This window comes from Bombina bombina, chromosome 4, assembly GCF_027579735.1.
Source record: "Bombina bombina isolate aBomBom1 chromosome 4, aBomBom1.pri, whole genome shotgun sequence".
Taxonomy (NCBI): Eukaryota; Metazoa; Chordata; class Amphibia; order Anura; family Bombinatoridae; genus Bombina; species Bombina bombina.
In genome coordinates, this window is record NC_069502.1 from 615,431,172 (window position 1) to 615,457,664 (window position 26,493).

General features: G+C 37.0%; 1 protein-coding gene across 1 annotated transcript in view; it reads left to right on the plus strand.

Moving 5' to 3' along the window:
* ARFGEF3 (ARFGEF family member 3) overlaps positions 1 to 26,493 on the plus strand; it is a 400,722-nt gene that overhangs the window by 279,750 nt on the left and 94,479 nt on the right. The window contains exons 20-22 of the mRNA XM_053710627.1: positions 1,703 to 2,011; positions 5,099 to 5,232; positions 8,959 to 9,104. Coding sequence (XP_053566602.1) covers positions 1,703 to 2,011; positions 5,099 to 5,232; positions 8,959 to 9,104 — 589 coding nt within the window. The remainder of the gene's footprint in view (positions 1 to 1,702; positions 2,012 to 5,098; positions 5,233 to 8,958; positions 9,105 to 26,493) is intronic.

Consider the following 26,493-nt stretch of genomic DNA (forward strand, 5'->3'; position numbering starts at 1 on the left):
GTCACTAAGGGGTTAAAATGGTATTCTCTATCTGAATCATGAAAGAAAAAATGTGGGTTTAATTTCCCTTTAAGGAGGTGCTGAGAACTTTGGGAGTAATGGAGTCTAAACTGACTGAGGATGAACTGGTACAAAAAATATACATTTTTAAGCCCCAACCTCAGACTCCTGATGTTTTCCCTGTCCCTTCTCTGATAGCTGATATAATTTCAAAGGAATGGGAGAAACCTGGGATACCTTTCTCTTTAGGTGTACATGTCTTGGTGTGCTTAACATGGTTTCTTGTGGCACAAGAGGGGAATTCCACATATTCTTCAGTTTCTTCAGGAGGGACTTGAGAAGTGTCTCTCATCTAGTTCCATTAAGGGCCACATTTCTTCTCTCTCAGTTTTATTACATAGAAAGTTGGCACAGTTGCCAGATGTTCAATCCTTTGTTCAGGCCCTGGTTAGTATCAGGCCAGTTTTCAGAACAATTGCTCCTCTTTAGAGCCTTAATCTTGTTCTTAGAGTTTTACAGCATGGCCCATTTGAGCGTATGCAATCCTTTGATATTAAGTTGCTTTCTTGGAAGGTGTTATTTTTATTGCCGACTTCCTCTGCTCGAGAGTTTCTGAGTTGTCGGCACTCCTGTGTGATCCTCCTTATTTGGTGTTTCACCAGGATAAGGCGATGTTGAGAACTAGATCAGGTTTTCTGCCTAAGGTGGTGTTGATGGACAATTTAAATCAGGATATTGTTGTGCCATCTTTATGTCCTAATCCCTGTTCTTCTAAGGAAGGGTTATTATACAATGTGGATGTGGTCAGGGCATTAAAGTTTTACCTTCATGCCACTAAGGATTTCTGCCAGTCATCAAGTTTGTTCTTTTCTCTGGTAAGCGCAAGGGTCAAAAGGCTACTGCTGTTTCTTTGTCGTCTTGGCTGAGGAATCTCATTCGTAGGGCTTATCTGGTGGCAGGTCATCAGCCTCCAACTCGTATTACTGCTCATTCCACTCATTCTGTGTCTACATCTTGGACCTTCAAAATGAGGCTTCAAAGAACAGATCTGCAAAGCTGCTACCTGATCTTCTCTTCAAACGTTCACTAAATTTGATCAATTTGATGTTTTCACCTACGCTGAAGCATCACTTGGCAGGAAAGTTCTTCAGCCAGTGATGCCTAGCAACTAGGTAACTGCCTTAATACTGTCTGTTAATACCGCCCTTTTTTATTTGTGGACTCCACAGCTTGGGTATAGATTCCCAAATGTAAGATTAGGATTTTGTGGTTTCTCACTACCGCTGGAAACAAACAAAATGTATTCTTACCTGATAATTTATTTTCTTTCTTGGTAGTGAGAGTCCACGAACCCACCCTGTCTAATTGTTGGTGGCAGTTCCAGTTTGCACCTCTTTTTATCTCTTTTGCTTTTCCCTATCCTCAGATATGATCTACTGGGAGGGAAGGGGTAGTAGGAGGGATAGCTCAATGCTCTGGTTGGGGTGTGTTTGCCTCCTCCTGGTGGCCAGGTGATGTAATACCATATGTAAGATTAGGATTTAGTGGACTCTCACTACCAAGAAAGAAAATAATTTATCAGGTAAGAATACATTTTGTTTTTTGCCAGTGTATCAAATGTATTTCAAAATTATGAATTTTGCTCTATTTAATAAATGTGAAATACCCATATAATTTTTCTTGTATTTCTTGTTCCCTTTAGGGTTTGTGAATACATCAGCACCTTGGAACACACACATTTCAGTGATGGCACATCCCAACCTCCTATAACTATCACCCAATCTCAGAAACCTTCAGTAGACTCTGAGGGAGTGCCTGCAGATTACTCACAAGAGCATGCCACACCACAAGAGGGCACTCTCGGCAAGAGCCCTGTCATACAGCCAGTGCCTATCCATGAGCTAATCAAGGAAGGCACCAAAGGAAGAGCTTTTGACTTCCGTGGGACCAGCTTGATGAGTGGTAGCAATGCAGCTAAAGCTGTCTGCACATTGTCAACACAAGTAGACAAGTGAGTATTTAATAATGGTAAAGCATTTATTAAAGGGAGATTAAACATTTTATAGGAAAATCTCAAAGTGTTTAATTATGTGCAGGAGAAAAGCTTTGCATTATAATCTCATTATTTATTTTGTCCCTTTTTTGTGTAATTTAATTCTAAACATTGTGGGCTTTAAATTACCTGTAAAAAGTGGAGTGCATACTTTAGACCTAACACTGCTAAGTTCCACACAGTCATTCGTTGCACTCTCTAGTGACCCATTTGTAACTGTCCCTAACTGGCCTCAGCAGAGAAAGAAACCTAGGCTACAACATGGCGATGCCCATTGCTTCATGGACACCAAAACTTAAAGGGAAAGTCAACACCAGAATTTGTGTTGTTTAAAAAGAAAGATAATCCCTTTATTACCCATTCCCCAGTTTTGCATAACCAACACTGTTATAGAAATACACTTTTTACCGCTGTGATTAACTTGTATCTAATCTTCTGCAATCTGCCCCTTATTTCAGTTCTTTTGACAGACTTGCATTTTAGCCAATCAGTGCTCATTCTAGGGTAACTTCACCTGCATGAGCTCAATGTTATCTATATGAAACACATGAACTAATGCCCTCTAGTGGTCAAAATGCATTCAGATTAGAGGAAGTCTTTAAGGTCTAAGAAATTACATAGAAACATAGAATTTGACGGTAGATAAGAACCAAAAAGGCCCATCAAGTCTACCCATATTACATGTTACTTTTTCCTTAGGATAGCCTTATGCATGTCCCAGCATATGAACCTCCTAGGTTTAGCTTTCAACTAAGAATACCAAGCGAACAAAACAAAATTGGTGATAAAAGTAAATTGGAAAGTTGTTTAAAGTTACATTCCCTATTTAAATCTTTAAAAAAAAATTTGGACTTCACTGTCTCTTTAACACTTAGTTTTTCAATATTTAGAACTTGCATATAATTTTACAGGCTAATCTTTGCTCTAAATAGATAATTCTATCAATAATTGATTTAGTGGTTAACGCCCCTTTAAATGAATAGTTGTAGTTTGTGAAACCATTCAGTAGCTAATCATGTGATAACAGATGATAAAAAGAATTTGGGGAAAAAAACAAATATTTATTTATTTACATAGTGCCTGACAATACAGTGTTCTCCACAGAAAATGTGCCAGTCGGGTGGCATTATATGAGGTAGCTTGGTGGGGGCAGTGTAATACTTTGCAAAATTATAACATTTTCTGCTATCCAAAGTACAAATGAACTCCATAATTTAGCATAACTTTTTTAATGATAATTTGTACAATAAGCATTGAAAAATGTTAAATGTTAGATCATTTTAGCTTAATATTGGCTTAAGTTGTAGCAGGGTAGTCAGGAAAATCACCCGGGTAGTGTACCCATTAAAAAGGTCTTGAGGAGAACATTGCTATACAACATAGATTTAAAAAAAAAACACCTAATGATAACAGACACAAAAAGATACATTGGGATATTCACATTAAACAATCATGGTGAATTAAATAAACACAATACTTGATTTCTCACGTTTATTGGACAATACCTCTTCATCTGTAAAAGTATTTTGAAGGTAAAATAGGGAATGATCACAATCATTTAGAAAAAACTTATAAAAATGATTTATTAACAAAACTCCACATAGACTTTAAAGTGATGGTAAACAAAGCCTAGGTTCAAGAGAAATGTGAAATCCTTTCTTAACAAAATGTATATCGGTGCCTTTACTGTATAGTAACATCATGCCTGAAAGGGTTAAAAATACTCTGTATGTTATTATACTCGTCCCCAACACTGCCGTCCCACTTTGAAGAAAGTTTTTTAAGTAATTTAATTTTTGTGCGAGTCATCTGGCAAGAGTCTTGAACCTAGGCTTTGTTCACCATCACTTTAATCGTGGTTTTCTGTTGAAAATCATTAAATACATTTTCTAAATGATTTTAATAAACCCCAGATGATAGGAGTCAAATCCAAGCACTGAAAAATGCTGATCTATCAAGTTTTGCTGTTCGTGTCTGAAAGAGTATAATCTGTTTATGAATTTATATGCTGCAGTGATTACTGAAAGAAATAAGAAGGTTGTGGACTGAATGACACACAGATTAATTCTAAGCTGATAAAGTTTGAATAATAGATAACATCTTTTTAAAGGATGAATTAACCTTGTTTGTGTATGTCCCTTTGTGAGCATGCGTTAAGCGCTTGACTAGAACACTCATATAGAATAAATGCATTACTGAAAATTATTGAAGTAAACAAAGTACTTACTGTGGGCCATGTAAAATTCTGTAAAAGGCTCAATGTTGTTATGTCTCTCTGGAGTACCTGAATTTGTATAGTTCAGATCCTGAAGTAGCGATCTGTTTCATCCCCCAAATTAGAACATGCTTTACTTACTGTGTATTAAAGGGACACTAAACCCAAATTTTTTTCTTTCATGATTCAGATAGAGCATGCAATTTTAAGCAACTTTCTAATTTACTCCTATTATGAATTTTTCTTCGTTCTCTTGCTTTCTTTATTTGAAAAAGAAGGCATCTGAGCTAAGGAGCCAGACAATTTTTGGTTCAGACCTCTAGACAGCACCTGTTTTTTGGTGCTGTCCAATCAGCAAGAACAACCCAGGTTGTGAACCAAAAATGGGCCGGCTTCTAAATTTACATTGAATGAAGAAAAATGATAATAGGAGTAAATTAGAAAGTTGCTTAAAATTGCATGCTCTATCTCAATTATGAAAGAAAAAATCTGAGTTCATTTCCCTTCAAGCATTTGTATAGCCATACATTAATCTGTTACAGTATTTATAAGACCAGAAAAGGAGAACAAAAACTCTGATTCAAGGTAATAATTTATTATAATCCTCTGTCCTGCTAAAAACTTAAACACACAGTTTACAAAAAAATGAAAGCACATGACATTTTTTTCTGTTGCACACTATACTAAAATCAGTGCCGGCACAATAGTGGAACTCCGTTTTGGGGTGTTTTTATAGTATTTATAAACAGAATTTTTTTTTTATTCACTGTTGGAGATTAAAATTTGCACATTATTGAACTAATAATGCATTTTTGTTTTTTAACTTAAAGGCTCTTTGAAAATTCTGCTGACAAACTTAATTTAATGGCTCTGAGTGGGTTCCTTTACCAGCTGAAGAAAGCCTCCCAGTCTCAGCTTTTTCATTCTGTTACTGACACAGTGGATTACTCTCTTGCCATGCCAGGTATGACGATCTGACTATGGGGTTCTTGGCATCTTCACAATCTAAATAAAGACTGGAATTTAGATTACAACTAAATAAATTAGTCCCATAAATATCACCAGCTTTTTTTCCAAGAATCATTTTTTACTGTATTACAATTAAGCCAATGCTTTTTTTTTTTTTTTTTTTAAGCTTGACTGTGGTAGAAGTGTCGGTGTTAAATTAAACAGCTCCTTCCAGAAAATAGGGAAGTTTATCCCCAGGAATTGGTGAATTGCTCATTTGTAGTAACACTGGCAACCTAAACAGGCTTCATTTAGTAACATATTTATTTTATGGATAATAAAGTTAGGCCCAGTGAGTGTAAGAAATGATCAGCTCCAGTTAATGTTTTATAACGTTGTATCTGGTGTTAAATGCATTATAGAAGTTATGAGTTGGGGATATGAAAAGGGGTTTAATGAGAACTTAACAGCGTAAAAATAATACTGATGAAGGTCCCTAGAAAGTATTAGCTACTAATCAGGTGGTGGCAGTAGGGGGTTTCTCTAGCACCAGGATTTTAATAGTTTGAGAGATAGTATTGTTATATCTAGGGCTGCCATAATCAGTAAGGATTGGGCTTTAATTGTAATCTAGCCATAGAAATATAAAGTATGACATTGAGAAGGATGTTAAAGTGAACTTTACATTTTGCCAGAGAGGAAATCTGTAATGAGCAATAAAAAAATCATTTTTGTTGAATGTTTTCTTTGTGACAGCACATTAGGCAAGATTAGGTTCCTGACTATTGGGTTAATAGCAATGCACTTGAAGCATATAACCCCCCTCTTGTCTCACTACTCACTCCCTTAATTTTCAGTTTTTCTGGTTTCAGAGAAGGCTGTCATCTTTGGAATTCTGAAGCTCTCTTTTCTCCCTACTAGATGTCTTCCTGTTATCTCAATTGAAACTCCTTTGACCCCTCTTTATCAATGCAAAATCCTATCTGTCTCCCTCTGTCAGAGCTGTCTGCACTTCCCTCTTACATTATTTACCATGATATCTGTCCTTGTCTACAGAGTTTACCATGTTGTTTACTCCTCAGTCATTTGTGCAGTGCACTGGGTCCTCCCACGTGTCCCTTGTACTGACCTACTTTATTGTCTGCATTACCCTATATATTAACCCCTAAGTGACCAGACCATTTTTTAATTGTCTTACTGATAAGGACCAGGGCTGTTTTTACATTTCTGCTGTGTTTGTGTTTAGAAGTAATTTTCCTCTTACTTATTTACTGTACCCACACATATTATATACATTTTTTCTCGCCATTAAATGGACTTTATAAAGATACCATTATTTTCATCATATCATAAAAAAATTATAAAATATGATGAAAAAAACACTTTTTCTAACTTTGATCCCCAAAATCTGTTACACATCTACAACCACCAGAAAACACCCATGCTAAATAGTTTCTAAATTTTGTCCTGAGTTTAGAAATATCCAATGTTGACATGTTATTTGCTTTGTGCGCAAGTTATAGGACAATAAGTACAAGTAGCACTTTGCTATTTACAAACCTTTTTTTTTTTCTCAAAATAAGCAATAGTTACATTGTAACACTGATATCTGTCAGGAATCCCTGAATAACCCTTCACATGTATATATATTTTTTTTAGTAGACAACCCAAAGTATTGATTTAGACCCATTTTGGTATATTTCACCATTTCACCGCCAAATGCGATCAAATAAAAAAAATCGTTAACTTTTTCGCAAACTTTAGGTTTCTCACTGAAATTATTTACAAACAGCTTGTGCAATTATGGCACAAATAGTTGTAAATGCTTCTCTGGGATCCCCTTTGTTCAGAAATAGCAGACATATATGACTCTGGCTTTGCTTTTTGGTAATTAGAAGGCCGCTAAATGCTGCTGCACACCACACTTGTATTATGCCCAGCAGTGAAGGGGTTAATTAGGTACCTTGTAGGGTTAATTTTAGCTTTAGTGTAGAGATCAGCCTCCCACCTGACACATCCCACCCCCTGATCCCTCCCAAACAGCTCTCTTCCCTCCCCCACCCCCCAAAGTTCACCCCATCTTAAGTACTGGCAGAAAGTCTGCCAGTATAAAAATAAAAGGTTTTATTGTTTTTGTTTTTTTTAATATTTTTTAATATATATTTTCTGCCGGGTAGTATGCCCCCTTACCTCCCAACCTTTCTGACCCCCTACAAACAGCTTTCTAACCCTCCCCCCTCTACCTATTAGCCGCCATGTTAGGTACTGGAAGCTGTCTGCCAGTGTTCTATCGAAAACTCCAAGGTATCGAAGACCCCAAGATGATGTCACTTCCGGTTATTCCATACATCTGAATAGTTGTGCATCCTATCTCTCCCTGAGACACGGACCAATCAGATGGGCACTGTAATAGCCTATCTTCACTATCTATTTTGCCTTTGCCTGCGGGGTGAAGCCCCCCTTGTAAACCTCATTCCCCAAGGTTCACTTGGGGTGGATGCCAGAGGATCGGCCGTGTGACCCCCAGACAGAGGCAAAAACAAACAGTGAAAATAGAAGAGTCACTGGAAGTGACGTCATCATGGAGGTTTCTATTTCTTGGAGTTCTCGACAGAACACCAGTACCCAGTTTCCTATATTTTTTGGCTTATTTTTTTATATATATAAATATTTTTTTCTGTAGTGCAGCTTCCACCCCCATTCCCCTACCACCCTACCCCTTCCCAGATCATTTTACTATAAACCCCCTCTCCCTCCTTCCCTTTTTACACTTTTTTCGTAGTGTAAGCGGTCCCGCCCCTCTCACGCCCCTCTCCCGCCCCTCTCCCACCCATCAATGTTTTGGCTTCTGCTATTGCAGTCTTTGGGAGAAAGTGTTACATTCTGTTATTTATTTTCTCTTGTACAGTGATTTTCATTGCTTTGATACTGGCACAGTAATCTAAAATTGACTCCTGTTTCATGCACTGTAATGATTAATGTGACTGAAAACAGGAGTTTTGTATTTAGTATTAAATCCCTATCTTCACATTTGAGTTACAACAAATAATAATCCCTCCCTTTTTTGTTTGGTCCTCTTGATCTTTTTTTGGGGTTCTCTTCATAACTCACTGCATAACTGATAAAACTGGAGATAAATAGTTTGGGTAGGAAGGGGAGGAGTCATTTGCTAAGTAGTTTGTCAGATTGATGTTATATAGCAACTCTACATCCCAATTGCACCCTTTAAAGTGTAGCTTTCCAACCCCAGCTGCTGCAGCCCACCGGGAAATCTCCTGGTATCCTGGTAGGACAATCCGGCCCTGGCTAGAACAATTATTTCCTCATCTGCTGTCAATGAGAATGTGAAGAAATTGGTTAATTAAAAAGTACAATAAATGTAATCAGTGAGTAAAGTTAATTCATTATGACCTATTGGGATTGACAATAAGAAACAGATAAAAGCAATTTTGGGGGATTTTGTTTTCATTGATCATAATACTGGAAAAAAAAATATTTAATTTTAGCAATTTTGTTCCATCCATTTTAGATATAGTGCTTATTTAATTTGCTATGAACAATTATTATTATTATTTTTTTTAAATCAGATAAACATTTTTATGGCCTTGCATTATATTGTTTGAACAGATCTATTTAAGAAGAATGTTACCCTTTATATAGACTTGTATAATAATTTTCATTTGATTATATTGTGATTTTAATTAGATAATGTGTTATATAAACTCATTTTAATTTTTTGCAGGTGAAATAAAATCCACTCAGGACAGAAAAAGTGCTCTTCATCTGTTCCGCTTGGGTGATGTAATGCTACGTATTATCCGCAGTAAATCACGCCCACTACTTCATATTATGCGCTGTTGGAGTGTGGTGGCCCCTCATTTTGTAGAGGTAACAATCAATACAGTGAAATTAAAGGGATATGGAAGTGATGTATTATGTTTAAAGGGACATTAAACACTAAACAAATGATAGATAGAATGATGCATTCAAAGAAAAGATTAGTCTGGGAATAACATGTATATGTATTTTTTAAAGTTTAATTAGCTGTTTAAATATTTACAAATTAAGTGTAAAGTTTCAGTGTCTATAAAACTATGGGAGCTGCCATGTTGTAACTTAGGTTACCTTCTCTGCTGTGGCCAATTAGAGACAGTTATTAATAGGTCACTAGATTGTGCAGCCAATGGCGGTGTGGAATAGAACAGTGTTCTGCACTTCCATTTCTAACAGGAACTGAGAAGCTCACAATTTCAGAACGGAGTTACTGGAAAAGGGGACAAAATAATTAATGAAAGTATATTGCAGACTTTTTTTTTATACAAACAATTTATTATTTTATATCTCAAAGTGTTTAATGTCCCTTTAATGCATCAATTCCAGAATTGCTTGTAGATCATGTATTGCAATTTTTCAGTGCTGCCTGTTTATATTTTGCTTTTTCAAATAGTAAAAATGAACCCTACTATCCAGTTTATTTAGGATTATTTTCTTAAATAATGGTGAGTCTCATTCACATGCCAAAGGCTCCAGACACTTACATCTTGATTTGTATCTGGCCAGTGCTGCCACAATATTTTTTTTCTAAAATTGGTATTATATAATATTGATTGTAGAACAGTGACAGAATCTAATACATTTTAACCCAAATTGTAACATGGCAAAAATGTTTAGATATCCTTAAAGGGACAGTTTACTCTAGAATTTTTATTGTTTAAAAAGATAGATAATGTTGGCGTCCTGACTCGAGATATAGGGTTTTGGATCGTGGCACGGCTAAATTGCCCTCAGTACCAGATTATTTACCTTGAGGCCTTTCCCTATAACTGAAATCTCTATACTGTCCCCACACTTAACTGTGCCTTGTGTGCGCAGATTTCACTCTCACGCTTAGACCGTAATCACCAACTCTAAGGGGGGACAGCTTATTGCAATTAAACGGCTGTTAGCAAAGATTATCTCCTTAAAGATGATACACCTGAGACATATAACGCAAATGGAGGCGCTAGATCGATGGGAAACTGAGATGACCCAGACCATACAAACCCACTTCCAGAGCTTAGAGAAGGAGCTGTGCAGAATTATTTGCAGATCTCATCTGCCTGCTTAAGAGAACTGATCGGAAGCCCGTTGACAGCTACCCAAACAGCAACTCCAGCTTTGTCCCACCCTGCACCGGCCTGGCAAGCAATGAGATTACCCCCTCAACCAAGTCAGTAAAACTGGTCTCAGACCTACTTACCCTGCAGCATTCAACAGAGGTCCTTGGAATCCCAGGAGGCATGATCGGCAACGCAGAGAGCCAGATTCTAATGAAAACAAAGCAATTGTTAGTACTGAGCCCTTGGAGCCGGCAAATCTTACACCCAGGACACATTACCCCAATCAGTACCTCCAGCTCCGAACGCCATGGTGTGGGTTGAGTAAGTCGTATACACCAGGACTCCCCCACATTAACGCATTTAGTGACATTTTACTAGTCATTAAGGTAGCTACTCACAGAGTCCTGGACTGTTACAATAAACTCTAAAGCAATACGAGCGAACTGCTGTATCTTTTCAGCGATAATGATTCTCATGAAAACTTTTAGCCTGAGATCTCACTAATGGGTTGAAACTGTCCATGCATCTCAACCATATAATTTACATGTATGACTAAAATGTTTTTGTTATAGTAGTATTGGAAATCATATGTGTTTTACAGTTATGCCCTATAAGCATATACACAATAACACTGTCTAAGCTAAGTTAATGTTATTAAGGGTAGTCAATACTTTATATTATTTTACTGTATAACATCCCTTAGTGAAATATTAATTTCCTGCAGACTCTATAATAATTAAGATAGGTTAGAATAGGGTTCATATAATGAGCTGATATGTGGGACACAAAATAGTTCATTCATTAGCCACTAGCTTTACTTTTGCATAGGATATATCTTCATGTGGGCAGAACTCCTCTTCTGTTCCTGAAGAGTTTACAATCTATACTGCTATTCCCTCTGGAGTCACCATACCGCAACACCTATGATAATTAGGCTAGTAATGGAGGTTCCCCCATTAATATATGTCAGCTTTACCCAGATGGAACTAACGTGCTGAACATTGTCTTCCAGCCCCTAATTTCTCTGTCCTTCAATTTATCTAGGTCTAAAAGTGACCATAACATCCTATAAGTTACTTTATTTATCAAAGTCTAAGTACTCTATACTATAACACCGAATATATAACCTACACCTTAGACACTTTTATGCCTTCCTGGTGTCATAAGGCCCAAAAGTGGCCGGTGAATCGACTACTATTTACATATATCTTTTTCTTTAACCAAGAGGCCAGTCAAGTAGTCGCATACCTTTGTTAGCAATATTGTAAAATGGAGGTTTTAGATGTTTAGGATTTAACACTTCTTGTTTTCCTTTTTCACGTCAATATACAATGTGCAACCAAAATATTGTCATTATTGTCACATTACGTTCAATGTGTGTCTTACCTTTTGCAAAACTTCAATAAAAATTATTTTAATAAAAAAGATAGATAATCCCTTTATTACCTATTACCCAGTTTTGCATAACCAACACGGTTCTATTAACCCTTTGACTGCTAAGCCATTTTCCACCTGGGTGCTAAGCTGGTTTTTATTTTTTTAAATATATTTCTTTTTTACATTTTTACTTTTTTTTCCAGATCCCCAAGACTTATAACATTGGAAAAGTTAGGCGATTACCTTTCCAATCGTGTGTCTTGGTCTGTAGCTGCTTAGATGCCTGAGATACAGGCATCTAAGCAGCTTTTCCTCATCTCCCTATATTGTTCATTGTTAATTTTAAATACAGTTGTGCTCATAAGTTTACATACCCTGGCAGAATTTATGATTTCTTGGCCATTTTTCAGAGAATATGAATGATAACACAAAAACTTTTCTTTCACTCATGGTTAGTGTTTGGCTGAATCCATTTATTATCAATCAACTGTGTTTACTCTTTTTTAAATCATAATGACAACAGAAACTACCCAAATGACTCTGATCAAAAGTTTACATACCCTGGTGATTTCGGCCTGATAACATGCAAGTTGACACAAAAGGGTTTGAATGGCTATTAAAAGGTAACCATCCTCACCTGTGATCTGTTTGCTTGTAATTATTGTATGTGTATAAAAGGTCAATGAGTTTCTGGACTCCTGACAGACCCTTGCATCCAGACCTTGTCATCCAGTGCTGCACTGACGTTTCTGGATTCTGAGTCATGGGGAAAGCAAAAGAAGTGTCAAAGGATCTGCTGGAAAAGGTAGTTGAACTGTATAAAAAAGGAAAGGGATATAAAAAGATATCCAAGGAATTGAGATTGTCAATCAGCAGTGTTCAAACTCTAATCAAGAAGTGGAAAATGAGGGGTTCTGTTGAAACCAAACCACTGTCAGGTAAACCAACTAAACTTTCAGCCACAACTGCCAGGAAAATTGTTCAGGATGCAAAGAAAAACCCACAAATAACTTCAGGTGAAATACAGGACTCTGTGAAAACATGTGGTGTGGCTGTTTCAAGATGCACAATAACGAGGCACTTGAAGAAAGATGGGCTGCATGGTCGAGTCGCCAGAAGAAAGCCATTACTACGCAAATGCTACAAAGTATCCCGCTTACAATATGCCAAACAGCACAGAGACAAGCCTCAAACCTTCTGGCACAAAGTCATTTGGAGCGATGAGACCAAAATTGAGCTTTTTGGCCACAACCATAAACGCTACATTTGGAGAGGAGTCAACAAGGCCTATGATAAAAGGTACACCATTCCTACTGTGAAACATGGAGGTGGATCGCTGATGTTTTGGGGATGTGTGAGCTACAAAGTCACAGGAAATTTGGTCAGAATTGATGGCAAGATGAATGCAGTATGTTATCAAAAAATACTGGAGGAAGATTTGCATTCATCAGCCCGGAAGCTGCGCATGGGACGTACTTGGACATTCCATGACAATGATCCTAAACACAAGGCCAAGTCGACCTTTCATTGGCTACAGCAGAATAAAGTGAAGGTTCTGGAGTGGCCATCTCAGTCTCCTGACCTCAATATCATTGAGCCACTCTGGGGAGATCTCACACGTGCAGTTCATGCAAGACAGCCCAAGAATTTACAGGAACTGGAGGCTTTTTGTCAGGAAGAATGGACAGCTTTCACATCTGAGAAGATAAAGAGTCTCATCCATAAATACCACAAAATACTTCAAGCTGTCATTGATGTTAAAGGGGACAATACACAGTATTAAAAATTGGGGTATGTAAACTTTTTATCATGGTCATTTGGGTAGTCTCTGTTGTCATTATGATTTAAAAAGAGTAAACACAGTTGATTGATAATAAATGGCTTCAGCCAAACACTAACCATGAGTGAAAGAAAAGTTTTTGTGTTATCATTCATATTCTCTGAAAAATGGCCAAGAAATCATAAATTCTGCCAGGGTATGTAATTATATGAGCACAACTGTAAAGTTGCGCGGTGACGTCATCGCGCAAAACGTGAAGCCTCTCACTATTCAGGCCAGATCGCCGGGGTGGGAGTAGGTGGGAGCCCCCAGATTGCCCTCAAGGTGGGTGGGTGCTAGCGACGGATCAGAGCCATCGTTAGCACTCAAAGGGTTAAAGGAAAAGTTAACTATCAATCACCGCTATGCAAAAGCGTAGAGAACATCCGAAATTAGTGTGTTTCATTCATCAATTTTTCACATATTTCCAAATTTCTTAGAAATTTACCTTTTAAAACACTATTTTTACACGCCGTAACTCAGCCTAGGTAAAAAAAAAAAAGGTTTTAAATGACGAATACTGTTAACATTAATATAGAAAGAGGGAGCGCCAGCTATAGGCTAAAGTATCAGAATAACAGAATAATATTAAAATATTAAAATACATTTATCACATTCACATAGACTAGGGTACCCTATGTACATATAACAATTCGATTGAAAACAATTAAAAAAAATAGTTAAAAACAATAGAGTAAGTGCCCTTCAGGAGAGAGGGGAATACCAAAACATATAAACACCACAAAAAAATATCTATTAAAAGTCGCAAATGATACAATAAGTCTTAATAAGTGATGATATCCTTAGCAAATGTCCTGTGTAACAGATCCGATGCCCTTGTGAATCCAATTAATCCTTTGTGTATGATGGGGTATCCAAGAAATCAAAAATCAAAATAAAGATGCTTATCAAAAATATATGATAAAAATAAAAAAAAAAAAAAAAAAAATTGGAGAAAAGTGAATCAAGTGAAAAAAGTGAATAAGAAATCCAATAGGATCCAAAAATTGTAGGACCTGTGAAAAACAAAAATCACATAGTGCAATAACGCTAATATGAATATAAACTTAATTGAAAATAGGCTTACCCTATATGTAAACTTGAGCACTAATGCCCTTAATAAAGATGGTGGCTACTGGCTCTTTTACTTCCTATAATTTCCCGCCTTAAAATGCCATTACATGTATCATGGCAATACTCTAATGCCCTTCATAAAGATGGTGGCTACTGACTCTTTCACTTCCGGTATTGAACATATTATTATTATAGGCTGATTACCCCTATTTGTTAAATTCTGGAATTGAGTATTACAAACCTTCGTAGTAGAAACTCCATATTATCATAATAGTCTGGATTGTTAATCCGTTCTAAATATTGTATTCTATGAAAAACGCCACGTGACAACTATGTTACATCCAGGTGACGCGTCACTTCTGGGTTTTTTTCGGATAGCACGTCACGTCCGTTTTTTCGGAATGCATGTCAATTCCGGTTCCGGCTCTGAGGTCACAGACGGTTGCATGATGGAATTCTGGGACATGTAGTTCTGATATATAAAGAGGATATTGATTTATTGTCAATTTATACTAATATGCTCGAGTCTACATTAAATCTAAAATAAATAAAAGCTACTAGTATTAGGGATTGTCCATATCGGTAGGTATATACCTCTAATGTAATTCACATACGGCTAGATTACGCCGGTATTACGAGTCTTCCTAAAAGTGGAGCGGTAGACCCTCTCCTGTCAAGCCTGGTACCGCATTTAAAAGTCAGTCGTTAAGAGTTTTATGGGCTAACGCCGTAACATAAAACTCTTAACTTAAGTGCTAAAAAGTACACTAACACCCATAAACTACCTATTAACCCCTAAACCGAGGCCCCCCCAACTCGCAAACACTATAATAACAATTTTAACCTCTAATCTGCAGAACCGGAGATCGCCGCCACTATAATAAATGTATTAACCCCTAAACCGCCGCACTCCCGCATCGCAAACACTAGTTACATTTTATTAACCCATAATCTGCCGTCCCTAACATCTCCGCCACCTACCTACATTTATTAACCCATAATCTGCCGCCCCCAACGTCGCCGCCACTATATTAAATGTATTAACCCCTAATTCTAACTCTAACCCTAACACCCCCTAACTTAAATATAATTTTAATAAATCTAAATAAAATGACTATAATTAACTAAATTAATCCTATTTAAAACTAAATACTTACCTATAAAATAAACCCTAAGCTAGCTACAATATAACTAATAGTTACATTGTATCTAGCTTATGGTTTATTTTTATTTTACAGGCAACTTTGTATTTATTTTAACTAGGTAGAATAGTTATTAAATAGTTATTAACTATTTACTAACTACCTAGCTAAAATAAAGTCAAATTTACCTGTAAAATAAATCCTAACCTAAGTTACAATTACACCTAACACTACACTAGAATTAAATTAATTCACTAACTAACTACAATTAAATACAATTAAATACAATTATCTAAAGTACGAAAAAAACAAAACACTAAATTACAGAAAATAATAAAATAATTACAAGTTTTTTTAAACTAATTACACCTAATCTAATCCCCCTAATAAAATAAAAAAGCCCCCCAAAATAAAGTCCTACCCTACACTAAATTACTAATAGCCCTTAAAAGGGCCTTTTGCGGGGCATTGCCCCAAAGTAATCAGCTCTTTTACCTGTAAAAAAAATACAATACGCCCCCCCCAACATTAAAATCCACCACCCACACAACCAACCCTACTCTAAAACCCACCCAATACCCCCTTAATAAAACCTAACACTAACCCCTCGAAGATCACCCTACCTTGAGACGTCTTCACCCATCCGGGCAGAAGTGGTCCTCCAGACGGGCAGAAGTCTTCATCCAAGCCGGGAAGAAGAGGTCCTCCAGACAGGCAGAAGTCTTCATCCAGACGGCATCTTCTATCTTCATCCATCCGGAGCGGAGCGGGTCCATCTTCAAGACATCCGACGCGGAGCATCCTCTTCTGTCTTCATCCGACGCCTAAATAACGGTACCTTTAAGTGACGTCATCCAAGATGGCGTCCCTTCAATTCCGATTGGCTGATAGAATTCTATCAGCCAATCGGAATTAAGGTAGAAAAAATCCTATTGGCTGATCCAATCAGCCAATAGGATTGAGCTCACATTCTATTGGCTGTTCCAATCAGCCAATAGAATGCGAGCTCAATCCTACTGGCTAATTGGATCAGCCAATAGGATTGAACTTCAATCCGATTGGCTGATTGGATCAGCCACTAGGATTTTTTCTACCTTAAGTCCGATTGGCTGATAGAATTCAATGAGCCAATCGGAATTGAAGGGACGCCATCTTGGATGACGTCACTTAAAGGTACCGTCATTTAGTCGTCGAATGAAGACAGAAGATGATGCTCCGCGTCGGATGTCTTGAAGATGGACCCGCTCCGGATGGATGAAGATAGAAGATGCCGTCTGGATGAAGACTTCTGCCCGTCTGGAGGACCTCTTCTTCCCGGCTTGGATGAAGACTTCTGCCCGTCTGGAGGACCACTTCTGCCCGGTTGGGTGAAGACGTCTCAAGGTAGGGTGATCTTCAAGGGGTTAGTGTTAGGTTTTATTAAGGGGGGATTGGGTGGGTTATAGAGTAGGGTTGGGTGTGTGGGTGGTGGGTTTTAATGTTGGGGGGGTATTGTACTTTTTTTTTTTTACAGGTAAAACAGCTGATTTTATTAGGGGGATTAGATTAGGTGTAATTAGTTTAAAAAACTTGTAATTATTTTATTATTTTCTGTAATTTAGTGTTTTGTTTTGTACTTTAGTTTATTTTATTTATTTGTAATTAATTTAATTTAATGTAGGGAATTTATGTAATTATATATTAATTTAATGTAGGGAATTTATGTAATTATAGTGTAGTGTTAGGTGTAATTGTAACTTAGGTTAGGTTTTATTTTACAGGTACTTTTGTATTTATTTTAGCTAGGTAGCTATTAAATAGTTAATAACTATTTAATTACTAGATAATTTACTTTAAGTTTAACCCTTTGAGTGCTAACGACGGATCGCAAATTTTCCCAGTCAGGTGCTGACGACAGCTCAGAGCCGTCGCTAGCACTTACCCAATTTGAGGTCAATCTAGGGGTCCCATCGACTCCCACCCCAGTGATCAGGCCTGTATAGTGACAGGCATCAACGGGGCTTCACGTTTTGCACGGTGATGTCACGCGCAATGACTTGATGACGTCACTGCGCAACTTTATTGAAAAATTAAAACGGACAGTATAGGGAAATGGGGGCATGCTGCTTAGAAGCCTGTATCTCAGGCATCTAAGCAGCTACAGACCCCCAAGACCAACCGTTGGAAAGGTAATCGCCAAAAAAGTGCATATAAATATATAATGAATGTCTCTAGAGCACCTAGGTGTGAAAATAACGTGTAAACGTGAAAAAATATAATAAAAAAGTTAAAAATGCAAAATGAAAAATCAGTGATAAAATAATGTTCAAAGTCAAATAAATCCTATTGTCAAAGATGGTGTCCAAAATGAATAAATCTTAGTGACAAGAACGGGGTCCACTTGATCCGTATTCCTGAAGTGGTCACAATGGTCCCACAAATAATCCTGAGTGTGTGTCAAAAAATTTTGAAAAAATAAAAATATATTCAAATGTAAATACCTGTAAGGTAAACAGAAAAAACAAAATGTGCAAGATATCGTCTTTAAAGGTTAAGTAAATTGGGAAACTGCTCACCAATAATGATTAGACGAATCCTGGGGAGAAAATACAAGCCTCATTAATCCTGGTCTGGGTTCGTTCGTTTTAAAGGACCAGTAAATACAGTATATTTGCATAATCAACCAATACATAATAAAAAGACAATGCAATAGCACTTAGTCCAGACTTCAAATGAGTAGTAGACTTTTTTCTGACAAATGTTAAAGTTATGTCTATTTCCATGCCTCCTGTATCATGTGGCAGCCATCAGCCAATCATAAATGCATATATGTATATTCTGTGAATTCTTGCACATGCTCAGTAGGAGCTGGTGATTCACAAAGTGTAAATATAAAAAGACTGTGCACATTTTGTTAATGGGAGTAAATTGGAAATTTATTTAAAATTAAATGCTCTATCTGAATCATGAAAGTTTAATTTTGACTTGAGTGTCCCTCAAATATAGTTACTATGGGGTATATTTATTATAGTGCGGACGGACATGATATGATGTAGTGTATAATGTCCGCCGCGCATCGATAAATGCTGACAGCATACGCTGTCGGCATTTATCAGCTAGCAGGGGGTGTCAATCAACCCGATCGTATTCGATCGGGGTGATTTGTGTCCGCTGCCTCAGAGCAGGCGGACAAGTTATGGAGCAGCGGTCTTTAGACCGCTGCTTCATAACTTCTGTTTCCAGCGAGCCTGAAGGCTCACCGAAAACAAGTGGCATCAAGCTCCATAGGGATATTGATAAATTGACCCCTCTGACTTATGAAATCTCTTTTGTATGTCTGTAACATATTACATAGTGTTAATTAGAATTAACACTGGTAAATTTTAGTTAAAAAATTTGTCACGTCAGAAGACTCCAATACATCATTTATATCAAGATGCATTTTGGTAATTTTAAACATTCTGTAAGAGGAAACATTTTAAAACTATACTTGTTCATTGGTTAAAATAAGTTAGTAGATCTCAACCTGAGTTTTATGAAAACGTTCATTATTAAAACTGTTTATTCAGATGGTGATCCGTAAGTCATCATGTGTGGGAATTCCCTTCCTGACCACTAGGTGGCAGTGGAGGCTCCTCCATATGAGCACAGGCGCACGTGAACCCTCTCAGAAAAAAGAAAAAAAAGAAAGAAAATACATTTTTTGGCTGAATAAATATAATTTCTCCAATAGCCCCCCTATTGGAAAAATTATATTTATTCAGTCAAAAAATGTTCCAGTCTAGACTCTCCAGTTTAATAAAAAAAAAGAAAATCCCTTTTTTTTTACAGCACTTGCGGTAGAGAGGTATAGTCTGCCATAGCCCTTTGCACGTTTTTTTCTAAGTGCCTGCTGCGCCGCCCATAGCATAGCCTATACCTTTGCTAATCGCACAATTTTCAGTGTGCGAGTTGGGCTATTTCTATGGGCGGGCAGCAGGGGGAGCACTTTTTTTTTTTTTTTTAAGTTTCCTTTTTTTTTAGCTGCGTTAGCAATGCTCAGATTTACCGGTCTGGAACCATGCAGGATGACTGAGTTTGTGGGGTAAGTACCGGTACTATGCTAACTCCACCATCCATGATCACAGCAAGGAAAAAGCAAATTGACAGCAACGGGAATCCTCTTTCTGCAGCCAGCTTTCAGTTCTCTATATGTTGCGACTTGTGGGCTCCATAAAGAGGTATTTTTTCTAAAGCAGACAGACAGGCAAATCAGGCTTTATTAGCTCAATAGTTCACTCAGAAAACAAATCATTGATTTATTTTCTAAGTGAACTATTGAGCAAATTAAGCCTGATTTATTTTACAAGTGCGCACAGCAGGGGAACTGCAGTAGAAAGTTATCATTTTGAAATAGATTTTGTAAAAATATAAAAACATGTCAGGTGTTATAACCCGTGCTAGATGCTAGCAAGAAGGCAGGAGGCTAATATTACAAACTTTTTTTTTTTGTTTTTTTTTTGCTGCCTCTGACTAGCGTGGAGGGAGGGCTTCAGAGTTGGAACTCAGCTGTAATCTTGGAGACATCTGCAGCAACTGTAGCAGTGTGTGTACATTCCTCTGCTGAGCCTTTAGAATGCAGCCAAACACTCAATACTGCACTGTCTCCATAACGGGCAGGTCTGGCTTAGAAATCTCTCCTGCTTCACCGGTTTGCCATCCCCCTTGTCTCACCTCTGAGTGCCGTACTATTAGCAAACATGTGACAGCACGAACACACGAGGAGTAATAAACATCTTAGAAGAAACTGATAAAGTGAGGGAGGCTTTGTCAGTGAGGCTTGTTTTGTGGAGCTCACACAAGTAAGTGACAGGGTCCTGTTTACAAAATCTGCTTAAAAATATTTTAAATACACATTTCTCTGTTACTGCCAGCAAAGGTGCTGAAGTTTAACCCCTCAGCTACCAATAACACAGAACAAATGGTTATTTAACTTCTTAGTAACCAGCAAACAAAACTAATTTAACCAATTAGGAGCTAGTAATGCTCAAACTACAGTCAGTCACAGGCATATTTTATCTTACATCACCACAATTAGCCTTTTCTTGGTAGCTGAAGGGTTAAATCAAATGTATTTGTATATGCATCATAAATAGAAGATGTATGTAATGCCATTACAATAAGATGCAAGTTTTATATAAATATGGATACTAAATAACAAATTATCTCATTATGTATAGGATTCTATTAGTCATGTTGCTCAATACTGTATTCTTAGCATAGCGTCTGTGCACATGTTGTATCCCTGATATTGTGATAAAATACCCTTTATGAACATTAATAAATATAGAATATACTCAACTTATGACAAGACTAAGTTTGCAATCTAGGATAGCAATGCCTCCTAGTTAACTAAGAGCCTATATTGACTTTTCATCTAATGTATATATTGCATTTAAAAAATGCAATTCTCTGATGTGTGCATTATGCAAAATGTCATAATGCAATTAAACACATGATATTTCCTACTCCCAAAAGTTAATAATGTCATAGATAGAATTATATCCATTGGGGATCCTGGTGGCCAGGGAGAAGATCCAAAAAGCCTCCCGCTTGAACAGTAATTTAGTCATATCTCCTCCTTTTTTGAGTTTCCTAAGTTTTTCTATGAGCTTCCACTTAAAGGTTGAATTGGAGCTAGCATGTTCCGTATAAAATGTTTAGCTAGTTCTAGCATCAGATCTCTTGATATCTGAGAGGTGCTGTCGAATCCTCTCCCTGGATGTACATCCAATGTCCTGTTTATTCGAACATGTGCACCAGGCCATATAGACCACAAATTTGGACCTGCAATTCACACAGCTCTCAATCTGATATTCTTTGGCGGTTACATTTGATCTAAACTTTTCTCCTCTTTGTATGAAACTACAGGGAATGCACTGGTTATAGCCACACATATACATCCCTTTTGATGCTAACCAAGAACTGGTGTCAAGGTTTTGTGGCAAGTCACTGGGTGACAAGATATTTCCAAGGGTTACTCCTTTCCTGTAAGAAAATCTGGACCCTTTTTGGGCCACTTCAGTTAGTCCTTCATCTGCTGTTAAAATGGGCAAATGGCTTTTAATTATCTTGCAAATTTCTTTGTAATTAGAAGAATATTGGGTTACAAAGGTCACTTGCTCTGTGTCTTTAGTGTACCTTGGTGTGGCTGTCTTAGGTGTGTCTTTCAACAAATTTTCTCTGTCATATCCACCTGTTTTTTCATTTTCTCTACCATCTGTTTATTAATACCCTCTGTCATGCATTCGCTTTTTCAGATCTTCACTGTGTATTTTATAATCTCTGTCATTAGAACAGTTTCTTTTCATTCTAACAAATTGTCCTTTTCTATAGATTTTTGCACACTGACTGGGTGACTGCTTTTCCCATGCAAAAGGGTATTCCCTGAGATTGGTTTTCTGTAGTTTGAGGTGTATACCTTTTTAGTTTCTGTTTTGGATGTGAGTCTTAAGTCTAGGTAAAAAATTGAGGTATTACTGGACTCAAAAGTAAATGTTCTGATTTAGGTAACTGACAAAATCTACTACCTCTTTCATGTCCCCCATCCATACAAATATCAAATCATCTATAAACCTATAGTATGATTTTATTTTGTTTTTATTTTGTTAGCAAACTTATTATTTCCTCCATATATGGTAGTTAGCTCCCACCATCCCATCATGAGATTAGCAAACGAGGGGGCGAATTTGGCCCCCATGGCGGTGCCCCTTATCTGGAGGAAGTAATTCCCGTCAAACCTGAAGTAGTTGTCTTTAAGAAGAAAACTGGTTACTTCTATTATATAGTTGATAAAGTTAGATGTGTATGTGGTATCTCTTTCCAAAAAGAACCTTATTGCTCTTAACCCCATTTTGTGGGGTATAGAAGAATAAAGAGACACCACATCCACAGTTAACCAACTGTAATGTGGTTCCCAGGTACAGTTTTTAAGAATTTGCAAGAGATGTTTAGTATCCCTCTGGTAACTATTAAGGTTGGAGACTAATGGTTGGAGCAAACTGTCCAACCATTCTGAGAGTGGTTCGCACATTGACCCTATCCCCGAAACGATAGGGTGCCCCTTTACTTCCATAATGGATTTGTGTACCTTTGGGAGAATATGAAATATATTATTGGTTCTTGTACAGCTAGGTAGTCGTGGGTATCGCGATCAATGTGCCCTGCTTCTAGGCCATCATCCAAGAGTGACCTAATTTCTCTCAAAAAGACTGATGTTGGATCACCAGGAAGTGATCTATAGTCCTCACGACAACCCAGCTGTCTCAAGATCTCTTCCTTGTAAGCTTCCCTACTCCAAACCACTAAGCTCCCACCTTTGTCCGCCATCTTAATTATTAGTTGGTCATTCTTTTTTAAGGAGTATAGCCATCATCTCTTCTTTAGAGAGGTTAGAATGGTTTGTGGCTGGTTCCTTGGCTCAATTTATTAAATCGGCTTCAATTCTTTTTTGGAAGTTTAGGAGATTGTCCCCTCTTGATTGGACTGGATAGAACACCGACTTGGGTCAAAAACCCCCATGTGAGTTTTTCTCCATTGCCTGTATGCCCCCCTCTCTCTCAAGACTTGCCAGACTCTCAATATCCTGAAATTCTGAAAAGTCCAGAGGAACATTGTAATTATTGGAACCTACGTGCCTTTGCATGATATCCCTATTCTCCAAACTATCAGTCTGATGGTATCTGAAATGTTTCTTGAGAGTCAGATTGCGGATTAGCCTGTTTACATCTACCAATGTTTGAAATAGATTAAATTTACTTGTGGGTACAAAGCCTAATCCATAGCTCACTACTTTTAATTCACTGTCACTTAGGGGATAGTCCGTCAAATTAATCACATTGTTATATATGGTCGTGTTCCCTATTGGTATTTGGCTTGTTTCCTGTTCTGTCTCAGGTAATACTGTGAGTGGTTCGTCCTTCCTCCCCTTACTCCTCTTGTTGTTCCTCTTCCTTTCCCTCCTCTTACTCCTCTTAGGGAGGGAATCACTGGATCGGTATAAAAAACCTTTTCACGATCATTTACATCTCTATTCACTAATGTGGTAGTGTCGCTATCTCTGTTCATTGTGCTGGGAGGCTGTCTACCGTTACCTGATTGTACTGTGGCATCTACTATATTACCTCCAAATTTGACCGTTCTCTGTTCTTTTGGGATTTTTAATATCGTTTTGGGGTTAGTGCCTGTTTGACCGTTTCCTTGATCATTATCAGAAAATTCATTGTCTGAATGACTCGTTCCCCCCAATTCTGTACCTACTAAATTAGAGTCTGAATTTTCTGTGTTTTGGTTGCCTCCCTTGCCTTGATGCCTTCTCCTGTATCTATCCCTTGATCTATTGCTAGGGAATCTTTGCCATATATACACTCTGTTTTGGGAATAATCTTGTTGATCCCTCATGAATTTTTCATGTTTGGTCTCTACTAGCTCTTTTTTCAATATGTCTCCTTGAGTATACCGTCATATTCCTTGTATTTAGTCTCTGTGGTGTGTGCATCCAATTCTGTCTGTAGTTTTTCTATCTCTTCCCTAACTCCCATAAGCTGGGAATCCTTATATTATATGATCAGTTGCATGAGTTTAAATGAACATTCAGACAAATTATTATTCCAATTGTCTATGAGAGTCCTATCATCTATTACAAATGTAGGAAATGTTCTGATCCTAAGGCCCCAGGAGACTATTTTTTAGACAAATGCATCTCTCTAGGGTCCATTTATCCCATTTTAATTTTGTTTCCTTCTTCATTAATACTTCCAAAGTCTGAAGTCGACCACTCAGAGAACTGGTGACTACGGTATCATTGAAGATCTGTTCAAAGTAATTCTCTAATTGGTCCAAATCAGCCATTGAGATTTGTGAATAATAATAATTACTTGACCCACCATCAATATTGGAAGCTTCCATCTGAAAAAGCTAATACTCTTATGAACTTACAGATATATTGATATTTTACTGATTTTTTTTACAGATTTTTACTAATCAGTGTGTTCAGACCTTAGAGGAGTATGGGGTGTACTTCTAATCTATACACCAACTGCAATTTCTATTTCCTAGACGTCTTATTTGGGTTAAATAAACCTCAGTATTATAAAGGAGATAATAATGTTCTTTATCTATGATAACTCAAGATGACCCTTATAAATAATTACAAACAAAAAAAAAATACTGTAGAGAGTGATGGCCCAATTCTAGATACTAGATTGATAGGCAAACAGGTAAAATCAATATAGTCAATACATAGAATGCAACCTATTTGTGTATATATGTCTAAGTCCTAAGTCTATTATTTGTCAAATTCTTTGTCTAGAACTTGCTCACTAGCAACCTTATTAAACAAGCAAGGGGGTTAATACATCATCATTTTGTAAAATCTGAAGATAAACCAATAATGCAACATGCGTTCCCACATACACCACTCATTCAAAAATTGTTGACAATAACACTAGTAAAACCAAACATAATAATGCAGGCACCAGCAATAAGAAATAGTAATAGACATAAAACATACAAATAGTAATGATGGAAGTAATATTGGGTAGTAATATTAGGTAGTAGGTAGTAATAATGATTACAAAGATAATCATGAACAGCAAATCCTTTCTGATGTATCAGATCAAATACAGAATAGATAATATAAATTCTTCGGATGCCTTAAAAAGACTAAGTTAGAAAACATATAATTTAATTTAAGGCTCACATCGAACACATTCTGAATTATACCAAGTATAAGCCTGAATATGAATGTGGGTATACATCTGCTATCACTACTATCAATGCAATTAATCAACTAGTGAGCAAAACTATTATTTGTCAAATTCTTTGTGTAGAACTTGCTCATTCACAACCTTGTTAAACAGGCAATGGGGTTAATAGATCACCATTTCACAAAATCAGAAGATAAACCAATAATGCAGCGTGTGTTCCCACATACACCACTCATTCAAAGATTGTTAACAATAATACTAGTACTGGCAGTAATAATAGCGAAGGCACTAGCAATGATAAATAGTAATAGACATAACAAATAGAAATGGTAATGATGGTAATTATACAGGGTAGTAATATTGGGTAATAGGTTGTAATACTTATTACAAAAATGATGATGAAACAGCAAATCCTATCTGATGTATCAGATCAAATACGAAATAGATAATATAAATTCTTCAGATGTCTTAAATAAACTAAGTTAGAAAACATATAACTTGAGGCTCACATCTAGCACATTCTATATCATACCAGGTATAAGTCTAAACATAAGTATAAGTGTGAGAATACATCCGCTATCACTGCTATCAATGCTATTAATCAACTAATAAGCAAAATGTTGAAATAAAAGTTCCATAACACTGAGTTTCTGTACCCTAACGTGTTAAAATGCAGTCTTTTCAGTAAACGTTAGAATGTCCGTTTTTAGTGATCATGGGGTAACAATTTGTATAAATAATTCCTAAAAGTCAAAATATAGTGAAACCATGCGCAGTACAAAGTTTGTCAATTCCATGTTAGTAAAGTAAAGTAATGGGTTTGAAGCTATTAGACTTGAGAGGCACTCTGTAAATCAGCTGAGGAAACGGGTTTCCCAAATCCCGTAGACATTCAATGTGAGCAAAAGTGTAAAATCCCCAGTGATCCTGTGCTCTTTTCAACAAGTGGTCAAGTTCTCTAATGGGAGATAGTGGCTTTTCGAGAGTCAGCACCTTAGTAACTGCATGGGATAACCTCTATTGCTCTCCCCAGGGTAAGGG